Source organism: Phasianus colchicus, chromosome 7 (assembly GCF_987193195.1).
Source record: "Phasianus colchicus chromosome 7, bPhaCol1.hap1.1, whole genome shotgun sequence".
NCBI classification, from domain to species: domain Eukaryota; kingdom Metazoa; phylum Chordata; class Aves; order Galliformes; family Phasianidae; genus Phasianus; species Phasianus colchicus.
Window position 1 is genome coordinate 33,916,920 of NC_143442.1, and position 12,124 is coordinate 33,929,043.

General features: G+C 43.0%; 1 protein-coding gene across 1 annotated transcript in view; it reads right to left on the minus strand.

Moving 5' to 3' along the window:
• The window catches only part of ABCA12 (ATP binding cassette subfamily A member 12), a 79,833-nt gene extending 68,578 nt beyond the window's left edge, over nucleotides 1–11,255 (minus strand). Inside the window, exons 1-2 of the mRNA XM_031604577.2 lie at nucleotides 11,172–11,255; nucleotides 6,630–6,723 (exon numbers count right to left, since the gene is read on the minus strand). Coding sequence (XP_031460437.2) covers nucleotides 6,630–6,723; nucleotides 11,172–11,240 — 163 coding nt within the window. The 5' untranslated portion in view covers nucleotides 11,241–11,255. The remainder of the gene's footprint in view (nucleotides 1–6,629; nucleotides 6,724–11,171) is intronic.
• Nucleotides 11,256–12,124: the final 869 nt, after the last annotated feature.

Here is a 12,124-nt window from a genome sequence, read left to right on the forward strand (position 1 = left end):
CCCAGCAGCTGGGCCCAACACCACACGTGTCATTACAATGAGCTGGTGTCAGCCCAAGTCTCTCTGGCACTGGAATAGGTGCATTCCTCCTCTGCCATGCTGTTAGGCATTAAGCAATGTCATACTTGGCCATCTTCCCCTCAGCTCTAAATGGAGTTATTTTAATTTCCCCCATGCAAATCATAACGTAACCAAAAGATGCTGTGAGGTGCTACTATGCATGCACCAGTCCACCTCTCTACCACACAGCTTACCCTCATTCACAAGTTGTACACCCATGACCCAGCTCCTATTTTTCTAAATAAAAGCACAGCAGGACCCCACATAATTCTGTTCATCCCACCAGGCCTCCATTCAGTTTTCCAGAAGCCCAGCGGGGCTAAGCGAGATTCAACAACTTGAATTTTTCATCCTCATTGCACTGGCATTCATGCTTTCTCAAATGTCCCAATAACATGATGTCCTCAGTTGTCTGCCTACGACAGTGAGATGGAACAAGCAGACAATTCACTGCAAGGCTCCTCCCTGTGTTGGTGGCTTCGGTGGAGGAAGCATCTCATTGCCCAATTCTTCCCTCTAGCATTTCAGGCTCTGCAAATAATAAGACCAGCCCAGAGCAGACAGCAATTGCTTCCACGCTTATTAAGACTAGGCAAGCTAGTTTTGCTCGCCCACAGACCTTGGCCTTCCACCCCCTTATTTAATAAATTAGAAATCAGCCCTTGACTATGAATGCCTTGGGTTCGTGTACTGAACAGGGAGATAATAAAGAGCAGAGTATAAAAATTGAAAATGAGTGGGAGAAGCAGCAGGCGTAAAGGAAGGAGAATGAACTTCCAAACCCAACACAAAGAAGAAAGGAATAGTGATGGAGACCTTCTAGGAGGCATGGATGTAGAACTGATAAAGCTTATGTCTGCACTGCAGGGCAAAGCTGATGGAGACACAAAAAGCTTCTCTCTTTCAATGGTGAATGTCTTCAGCTAGCCTCCAGAGTCTGTGCTTAGATTCTTTAAACAAATGCGCCCTCATTTCCAGAAACACAGACCTCAACAACTGCTAATTTCAGTGCAATCCAAATTCCTCGGCACCTTTGGAAAAATACTTCTGTGCTTCTAGGTCCCAGCACCTGGCTACAGGTGCTTCAGGAAGCCCATCAGAATTAAGTGACTGCCCCAAGGCCTTGTTATAATTCAGTAGGGAGAAAAAAATCCTAGGAACTCAGGAATTTCCGGCTCCAAATCTAAACATCCTCCAGTTGCACCTCACAAGGCAAAAGCCTGTACAAAGAAATGGATCAGCCCAGAGAAGAGAAGGCTACAGAGAGTCCTCATTGTTACCTTCAGTACATATAAAGGGGGTCTGTAGTGACCAGGCAAAGGGTAGAGGTTTTAAACTGAAATCAAGTAGATTTAAATTGGTTAGATGAAGTTGGTGAGACACTGGAATAAGTTCCCAGGAGATGCTGTGGATGTCCTGTTGTTGGAAGATTCCTAAGGCAGACTGGGGCTCTGAAGAACCTGTTCTAGTGGAAGGTGTAAATGTCAGTGGCCGGGCTGTTGGAACCAGATGGTTTTTTAAGATCCCTTCCAACCCAAACCATTCTAAGATTATTGATTAGAAACATCACCAGTTCCTAAAGGGAGCCTATAAACAGGAGGGATGTCAACTCTTTGAAAGGGCAGATAACAGCAGGACAAGGGGAAATGGTCTTAAGTTGAGGGAGGGAAGATTTAGGTTGGATGTCAGGGGGAAGTTCTTTACTATGAGGGTGGTGAGGTGCTGGAACAGCTGCCCAGAGAGGCCGTGGATGCCCCGTTCCTGGAGGTGTTCAAGGCCAGATTGGATGGGGCCCTGGGCAGCCTGGTGTAGTATTAAATGGGGAGGTTGATGGCCCCTCCTGTGGGAGGGAGGTTGAGGGGGGTTGATCCTCGAGGTCCCTTCCAACCTTGGCCATTCTGTGATTTTGTGATCGCAGCAATTTGCTTAGGCTAACCTAAATCAAAGGACACTTAAGGAGAGATCTGAAGAGATTATTCTTCTAATCATGCTGAAGTCAAGCACTGACAAAACTGGTGTTGAGTTGTCTAGAAAAGGGCAGATAGAAACTAATAGAAAAGAATCATAGAATCCTAGAATAGCCTGGGTTGAAAAGGACCACAGTGCTCATCTAGTTCCAACCCCCTGCTATGTGCAGGGTTGCCAACCACCAGATCAGGCTGCCCAGAGCCACATCCAGCCTGGCCTTGAATGCCTGCAGGGATGGGGCATCCACAACCTCCTTGGGCAAAGAGAACTTTCCCAAGAACTTAAGACAGCAGTGCAAAGAACACAGAGGAATGGGACTGATGCACCACAGGCAAATGATGGAGCAGAGCTGGGAGTCTGATGTGTGCTTGTCTGCGTATAGAGTAGGCTGAACTCTTAGGGTGGATCATACCTTACATAAATACCCATGACTTATCCAAATGAATGGAGTGGCCTGTGTAGTCACCATATCCTGACTACCTATAATTACCATGGGAACCTATTAATTTTTCCATACTACTCAGCAAAGGCTCCAAAGGACAGACTGGTGGAGCACTCTGTTACTGAGTCTATCACAAATACCTGAGTGAATGCAGGCATCTCTCCATGGAGGTGATGAAATTTGGGTGAAAATTCCGGGCAGAGGTGAAGGAGAAAACGTCCTTTGCCAAGAGGAGGAAAGGAATTCCCTGGCATTAGGAATTTGGTGTTTTTTCAGACCAGACCTAAGAGCACAGCTTCTTTTCGCGAAAAAGGAAAAATATTTGTGAATGAGGCACTGCTTTTGTAGACCATGTTTAACTTTCACCCTTAGAAAGCCAGAGGGAGTCTAAAAGGAGAGCAAAGCCTTATCCTCTTCACAGCACTGAAAAGCAGGGTTTCAGAATGAGTGGGCAACCAACCACACCCAAGAGAGCTTCTATGGAGAATGAGGATGAGGTCAAACTGACAGGAGGGGAAAGAAGGAGAGCAGAAAAGGAAGAAAGCGGGCGGGTAGGGTGTGACAGGGCTAGTTAAAGCAAAGAGTATAATTGGGCTTCCCTATAGACTGAGTGGGTTGTGCCCTGAGGGACAGATTGTATCTCTCACACAATTCCCATACCTTGCAAAAACCTGTAGTGACGTAAAGGGACTTCTGTCCCCACTCACTCTAGAAAACAGGTGATACAGACACAAAAGACTGGAAGATACCTCAGACCCCATTCAGTGGCTTCCATGCTGCAGGCTTCCAATCCAGAGCTTCCTACCACACACACTAAACAAAGCACAACCCAGCATCTGCCAGCAAATGCAAGGAGTGTAACAAAAGGTGAACAGAGACAACTTCAACGTGCACGAAGAGATGGGTAAATTTGTCAGGTGAGACTCTAGGATCACCACAGGAACTGGGTATGCAGAGAAACAAATCTCCCTTTCCTTCTGATATTAATTTCTGCTGACCAGGAAATACATCACTGAACAAATACATGGGAAGAAGAGTGGGTTGGGGTTTTTTTGTTGTTGTTTCTTTAAGATACTACATGCTTTAATCGTGAAGCAAATTGGATTCCAGCTTACTACTTTACCTCAGTTCTTAGTGTTCCTAAGGGTGATTGACTGGTGATGTTTATTTGGCATGTCGTTTCTCTTCTGAGCTCAGCCCAGTGCTAGACCCCGTTGCATTAGGTGCTACACAAACATAAAGGAAAGTAAATGACTTGCACTTCCAAGAAGCTCTTGCCACTTGTTCATTCTTGATGGATATTTGCTAGGTAATTTCTCGAAATAAACCATTAAATGTGTATTAGACATACTTCAGAAGAACTTATCTCAAATTTGAGCTAATTTAATTGAGCAAATAATAGATTTCATGATATTTCTGTGGCCCTGAACATATGAGGTAAGCTTAGATTTTTTGTGGGGTTATCTAAAGCTTCAGAACTCAGCTTTTGAGTAGCTTATTCTATCTCTGTGCCTTGATTCTATGCTTCCTGCTTCCTTTTGTCTGCCTGCAATAATCTCTTGACAGCAGAAGGACTGGAAACTGCTTCTTGTCGCCATTTAATGATTGTGCCATTAAACTTGTCACTGGAATTTGGTATAAAGTGGATCTAATTCCTGTTGAATAAAAACCTCACCTGTAATCATTTTCCTACGTGTCCACCCACATTGTTTTTGTTTGTTTCCTATCAGAAAAGAAAGCTCCCAAATGATTTCTCTTGCTTTCAAGAGAAAAGTTGATACATTTTTCTAGTTGTCAAAAATAAAGAGGGTAATCTTCAAGTGGGTATTCTTATTTAACTAGAAAAACAGCAGGAAATAGCTGTTCAATTCCCAAGTTAATGTTGTTCTTCATCCCCCTTGGATTCCTAGATGACTTCTAAATAACATGGATCACAGGAGTATACAACAACCATTAACAACTTTTCCAGCCCAAAACCTCCATTGCAATAGAGCTCCTGTCATCTACTTTAGATAGAAAGACTACTCAGGTGCTGAGATTTGCCCCAAAATTCATCCATGCAGGAAAAGAGAACAAGTCCAAAGATACTGACCAGACTCTCCTTTCCTGCAAAGAACAACTGATGAAAATACTTGCTGCTACTAGGAAAACTCCTTCCAATCCAATCATTCACAGATGTAATCCCCCAGAGCAAACATAAATACACATTCAAATTAATAGCCATGTGCAGAAATGAATAAATATTTTACCATCCAGCTGGCACTCTCAACATTGGCCTTATCTGATTTCTCAGGGACAGGAAGTACAACCATTGGAGCCACGTGTAAGGAATGCCATTTCCACACTTGGCCAAAAGACTGCAGTTCTTGCTAAGTACAACACGTCCTGTCCTGCCTTCTCCAACTGGTTCATGGGAATTTGGGCAGAACATATGATACGTAACAAACCTAAAGAGGCCTTTCACTGGCAGCAGATGGGCTTGGGGTTAAAAGTCCAGCCTAACACACGAAGAACGTCCTTCTCTGTTTAAGACTTTGTGAAACTTATAGAAAATCCCTTATTCTGACTCTCCATCATTGCTTACAAATTAGATAAACAAATTTTTAGCCAGAGTAGGCTGCAAGCTCTCTGAGAAAAGGGCTATCCTAATTGCATATCTAGTGTTTATTACCATGTGGCCTTTTTTCATACATCACGCTGAAGCACAGAAACACTTCTTATCAGAGAACTGCACATTATTAACCCAGTTGGAACATTTCCAGTGCACATACCATCAAGTACAGATCTCTCAAATACATTTTACACATCTGATAGCTACAAACACTGGAAGCCAACTGCTTGTCCTTGCTGCTGTCAGTCTGTCTCCCCAGTCTGTATCAGCCTCCTTGCCTCAAATATAAACATCCTGCATTCCCATGACATTACTTTGTTCTTGTCCACTCAGTGTCAGTCTGATGCTGGTAGGCCATGGTGGTGCCTCTCCTATGTATCAGGTGTAGCAAAACTTTTAATAAGGGCAATTTGAAGGCCTATTCTTACCCTGTGCTGGGAAAATGTGGCTATAAGTAATTGCTCCCTGTACAAGGATGTAACTTAGCAAACTAGATGTCAGATGTGAAGCATGAATCTTGCATGTTCTTTCAGTGCCTCTGCAATTAATATTGAGGAACCCCTCTGATGAGCAGATAGTGAAGGGGGTACAGCTCTGTGATTGATTTTTCCCAACACAAAGGTAGGCTATTGCTAAAAAGAGGGACCAGACCCTTCCCCTCCCTTGGGTCTGCACTTGTTAAGGTTGCAATGAGCAGAACCAGGGATTAGATTAAAACCAAGATTAACATTGTGGAAAGGAAAAAGACTTCTAACTGGATAAACTCCTTGCTATTTTTTTTATCATGTAATTTCATTAAACAAACATAGCCAGGGTTGAGTGCAAGATTGCTTCTTTTGGTGGTACCCACTGAACTCAGTGTAAATTTTTCAGAGAAGATTCAAGGGGACTCACATTCTGAAATACAGACACCATTCTCCTGACTAAGGAAACTAAGTATGCAAGTGAAAACCAGCTTGTAAACTCTTCACCCATTTAAGCACTATCAACTATCCACACACCAACCAGCTGCTCTTTGACTTGCTAGTAGAGGTTCATATACACCATCATGTCCCAGAAGCCAAATAAGTTACCACTTTTCAGCTGAGCCCTAGCAGTAAGTGCCTAAATAGGTGCTTTTTCCTTTAGCAAACATAAGGCGAATCTTTCATGATGACCACACTGTTTTTACTATGTTTTCTTAACCCTAGTTGAATCCTATACCCTTACTCATTTCACTGAATGTGAATCCCCTCAGCTGCTCTCTTGTCCCTCAATTTATCAAGTAGGTTTATACTGCTGCTACAACAGCAGTATCTGAGCACATCTTGATGAGACAGTTCTGTAAAGTTGTTTTCTAATTATGAAACTAATTTGAAAGAAACATAAATATAAACAACCTCAGAGGAACACTGACACTTTATTTACAGTGTGCTACATCCCAGGAAGTCTCCACTGGAAGCTGCAAAGAACTGAATTTATAAAAGTAACAAAAAGCATCAAATTAACACATCAGTCACTGAAATGAGAACTAATCCCCAAAGAGATAAAAGCAAACCAGTTACTTACAGTTTGGCTGTGGTTCTGGGGGGAATTTGAGACGGATGATAGCCAAGATTATGAAAACAACCACAGGCCAGGAAATTAAAATGAACGACCATACCTATAAAACAGCAATGAAAATATATCGGTTATGTTTGTTGTATTGATGTGTCCCAGGGCTTGTCTAGAATACAGAAGTTCCACCCTAAATGAGTTATAACATACACTGTAAATAATGCCTGTCTTGGAACGCATATTACTAAAACTCAAGAATTATCTATGCAGGAGAAAAACTACATAAGATTTTAAGAGTAAATAATAAGACTGAAAAAACACAAGCTTTCCTGTGTTTCAGTTTGGCTGTTGATATATTTTGTACTGATTTGAGACACTGCTCGTAATAGTAAAAGCATCCTTAGAGGTACAAGACCTTTGGATGCAATGATCACAAAACCTAACAGCAAAAATGGAAACGGTTGGTTTTGCTTTTAGTAAAGATGACTTTGATTTGATTAACTATTCGTCAAAAGTCATTTGACATACAAATGACAAGGCTACTTTTTTCTTTTCCCCAGAAGTTTTCACCATCCTTCACAAAAAGCAGAGCCGAAAGAAAGAATTTTCATAGTATTTGTTTACAAGACAGTGAAGGAAGGGGTTTATTATAGAGCTGTGAAACCAATCAGTTGGAGAAATCCCATTCAGTCACTCCTCATGTGAGCTTCTGATCACACAACTTAACTCCCTGCTTCCACTCCACTGCCAAATTGTAGCAACTTATGTAGATGAGCTGAGATAAAAGAGAAATGATGCAAAACCAGCGTGACACATTGGAAAAAAAAAATATGAAGATTTATAGATCTCTTGCCTTTGACACAAGGGTAGCCCATTTCAATGGATGAGAATGAAGAAAACAGAATCTACTAATCATCCAGTGTAATAAGCCAATCTAAGTACAAGGCCCAAAGTCAGTATTAAAACCGCAAGCCTTGGTGTTTCATAAGCTAGGAAAATGCAATTCTTCAAATAATTAACTGCTTCTGCACTAGCTGGCTACCTTGGTACTGTGTTTAATGGATTTGAGTTTTCCATCCACCAGTACATCTCCAAGTGCCCTGTGCTGCGAAATTGCTGTGCTATCTTCATGCCAATTTTTGAAACTCCAAAAGATGTCTTTCTTCAAAATCATCCCATTTTTCATTGCTGTGTTGCTGTTTCTTTCAGATCAGCACGTATTACCCCACACCATTTTTCTGAAGGTAATTCCAAGCCCATAACAGTGTTTTCATTTCCTGTAACACTTCTTGGAACGTAAAAAAACAAACAGACAGACAAATCCTGGAGAGTGATGAGCTTAAAGATGGTTGTTTTACAGCAAGTCCTTCCATACCTCCCCTTGATGACATGATACACAGCCACAGAAGTGGCAACAGGATTCATGCCCCAAAACAGGGAGCTGACAGGTGTCAAACCAGTTCCTAAAGCATCCTTTTAGAGAAAGTCTTCCTCAAGTTTCAGCATTCAGAAAGCAGCATTTTAGCTTTTACAGACACTATTTTCTTTATACATACACTATACAACAAGATTCATCCCTGATACTAACATCTTTTTATATAATATATCACATTTGCCTTATAATCAGATCACAAACACAGTGTTTAACTTGGATTAATTCATATGCACGTGGTATTATTAAGGTATCCTCCTAGTTTAGTACCATGTAGGCTAAAGTAAAATTATGGGGTAACAGCACTGAAATTGATATTAGTCAGAGGCTGCCTAAAGGAATGGCAAGATATCCTTCATATTTTGGGGGAAGAAATGAATGCTGATTGCCTATACTGAAGAAAATCTTTGTACCTCCCTGTTTGGAGCTAATAAAGTGCTAACATTCCCCACTTCCCAGACAGCTCTTCCTTTAGAATCTCTATCCTTTGATTTAATGGGATTTAACAGCAGCTGGATATGTCAGCTGCCACACAACAGTGTTCTCACTGTCCCAGGCCTTCCTAGTTAATGAAAACAAGACAACCAGCCTGGCCAAACCTGTGCAGGTAGAACACACTGACTTGAATGGAGCCATAATCAACGTCAATTCAGTTTGTGGGATTAAGCACTGTGCCACATGTTGCATAATCCTTTGGTTACTGGACTCTTTCACTGCTAAAAGCAGATTAAAAATCTCAGATTTTTGGGTGTTTGGATGTTTTTTTTCTGCCTTCTGCCTCTTTTTAAGTAAGCATACTGCAAAGAAGTGACAGATGGAAAACAATAAAAAAGTGCAAGAGGCACTGATTTCTCCAGTTCCCTCTGGTAGTCAGGTCAAACCTTGCTCCCTGAAGATTGCCACCTCAACTCATGGCCATTCCTTTCTCAGCAGTAGTAACCTGTGTTGAGGCTTTCCCTGGGTATGGATGAAGAGCTTCAGCTGATTTCATCAAATTGATGGCCAAGCAATCTGTAGCTCTCCCCACGCTGCACAAGCAGAAGCAATCTCTCAGGGGCTCTGAAGAAAGTGCACAGAGGAAATAAAGCATAAAGCAAAATGCAGGATCGAATGTTATTTGCTAGCACAGGAGAGGCTGATAAACAGAGCAATGGGAAAACACTTCAGTCTGCAGAGGGATGGGAGCTGACTTGTGTCAGAGTGCTCTGTGACATGCCAATCAGCCCTGGGGAAGGCAATGAACATCGCTGCAGCAGCAGGAATGCATTCATGGGTTATCAGAAACAGAGAAGCTCAGAGTGCTTCCCCTGCAAAATGAGCACAGGAAAAAAAAAACACACACAACAAACTTTCTGAAAGCTTGGTCCATCGGTGCAGACAGATTACACACGTGAAAAATAAAAAAGGAGGAAGCTGAAAGGATAGGAAAAACAGGATGCATTTGGGAGCAGAATTGTGGGTTTATGGCCTCACACTCCCTCCAGTCTGAGCAAGATTCCTAATTTAGGGCAAGAGAGGGAAAGGAAGGAGTTGGATGGAATGCAACTTTTAATTGACATTTCTATTCTACAGATGTTTCATCTCTACAAGAAACCAAGGGCAAGTGAGACTGTACAGTCAGATGGGTTTAGGTTAGCATTTACTCCAGATGCAAGAGCTGAAAGAGACCCAAGCCTTCAGGTTTTAACAACCTTGTTAAAATTGCTCTTGAGAAACTGGAGATAATTTGTTGGTATTTTTCTGCATCTCACAAAAACTCTCCAGTATCCTTTGCAGCAGGCCCAGACTTAGCTCAGAGGCACGCAGCATGTCTGCAGCTCCTGGGGAAGATCACAAGGACTCAGATTAAAGACTCTCTGAATCAGGTTCCTGACCTGAGAGGCAGGACAGGGCAGGCACACAGTGGACCTTGCAGCAGCATGCAGTGATATGAGGTCTTTCACTCCATCATTAAATCACACTCTCCATGGTCATTTATCTTGTCAGCCTCTTCTGCACCTGCCAATGCTTTCCATTTAACTAGAAAGTTTAAAAGTCATCACATTTGGATTACTAGCAAGGGGATGGGTTGCAACACCAGTCCATGAATTCCAGTGCAGTTGTACTGAAACCAGCTTCCAAGAAAACTACCAGAATAGGCTTTGCCTAGACATGCCATGCCACCCAAAGGACCATTTGCCTCCATGATTCTGCAATTCACACTGCTCTCTGGACACCATTGGCAGTGCTTTCTTTTGGAAAGACAGACCATCTGGTGTGTTTGATTTGCCACGTACTGGACTGCAGTGGAAATCTGCCCTATCCATATCTCTCAGAGTCCTTTTCCTTTGGCCATCTGTTACAAAAGGCTACAGAGGATAGCCTTAGTGCCCTCAAGCAGGGAGCAGGGTCTGTTCACGCTGGTAAGGATTTAAGCATCCTTAATTCAAGTCTGCCCATGAGTCTGTGTATGGTTTAGTCTGCATAGACCACTGGTCCAAGGGAACAGAAGCACCCCTGCTACTCATTCTGGATTCCTGAGCCCCCAGTGCAAGATCAACCACTTGGGCTTAAATGACCATCTTCTCTTCCATGTCATTCTTCTCCTTCCCTCTCTGTCTCTACTGACAGCTTCCAGAATATTTATACTTTAACACCATGACTTTCCTCTGGTGTAGAATCCTTTTTGCTCCTCATTCTATAGAATCAACTGAGTTGGAAGGGACCCTCAAAGGTCTAACTCCACTGCAGTGAACAGGGACACCTACAGCTCCATCAGGTGCCCAGAGCCCCATCCAACCTGATCTTGAAAATCATCAAGGAAGGGACATCCACCACCTCACTGTGCAACCTGTTCCAGTGCCTCACCACCCTTATTGCAAAAAGCTTCCTTATATCTGATCTAAATTTCCTCTCCTTGAGTTTGAAACCATTTCCCCTTGTCCTATCATGACAGACCCTGCTAAGAAGTCTGTGCCCTTCCTTACAACCCCCCCCTTTAGACGCTGAAAGACTGCTATCAGGTCTCCTCCAGAATTTATCCATGCTATCAGCCTGTCCTCAGAGGGAAGGTGTTCCATCCCTTGGAGCATTTCCCATGGTTTCCAGCTCCCGCTCCTCTACGGCTTTGCTTTCACACTCACCGGCTGCCTCTTGACACTCAGCCAGTTCTTCCACAGCAGGATCCTCAAGTGCTGGAAGAGCGCAGCCATCCTCAGCTGACCCAACCAAAACCGTGCAGGCTGCGTATTCCTCCTCCCCAGGTTTAGGAAGCAAAAGTGGAGGCTCTAACCCAAATGGGTATCCAGTGTCCAAAATCCAGGCCCCTGTCTCTTCCCCACAGCATAGCTCTGAAGCAGCTACTTCATCCACTTGTTGCTGCTGTGCTCCCTGTAACCGTAGCTTTTGTCCTCACAGCAACAATGCCTAGCAAATTCAACAGGTTATTCTTCTCCAGGCAGGCAGGCAGACGCAGCAGCCTGCCTCCACTTGCATTAATTATAATATCCAGCCTCTCCTGGCTGCTCTTTCTTCAAGCCCTAACCGATAAAATGGATAGCATTCCAAAAAGATGCTTCTGCTTAAACAAAAGGTGATGCATGCCTCCTCCTCCCTGTGATGAAACTACCTGCCTACCCACACACCGCTTCTGCTGGAGAGGTGTCAGCAGCAGTAAGGAGTTGGGCTGCTTGCCAGGCCTCTCCAGCTTCCCTGAGTTCACAAGAAAGTGCTGGGAAGAAGAAAGTACCCTTAGCTATAGCTTGCACCTTCCTGGCATCACTGAACTGGAATTATTTCTTAATACTTGTGAGTATCTCAAGCCTACCCACCCAGGGAAATTAAAAAACAACAAACAACACAGAAGCTGAAACAAGAGAAACACGTATAAATGAAAATCTAATTACCCAGCTTCCTACATCTTCCATTTCCTTCCAGAGAGATCAGTCCTGGCATCTTGACTGAATGCAATGTAACATTAAATCTAGACAGCAGAATCAGACCCCACAAAGATTTCAGCACAGACGTGAGGTTTGAGCACTGTTATTATTCAATTGATTGTTGATTTTTTTTTTTCCAGCAGCTAGTGGTGAGATTC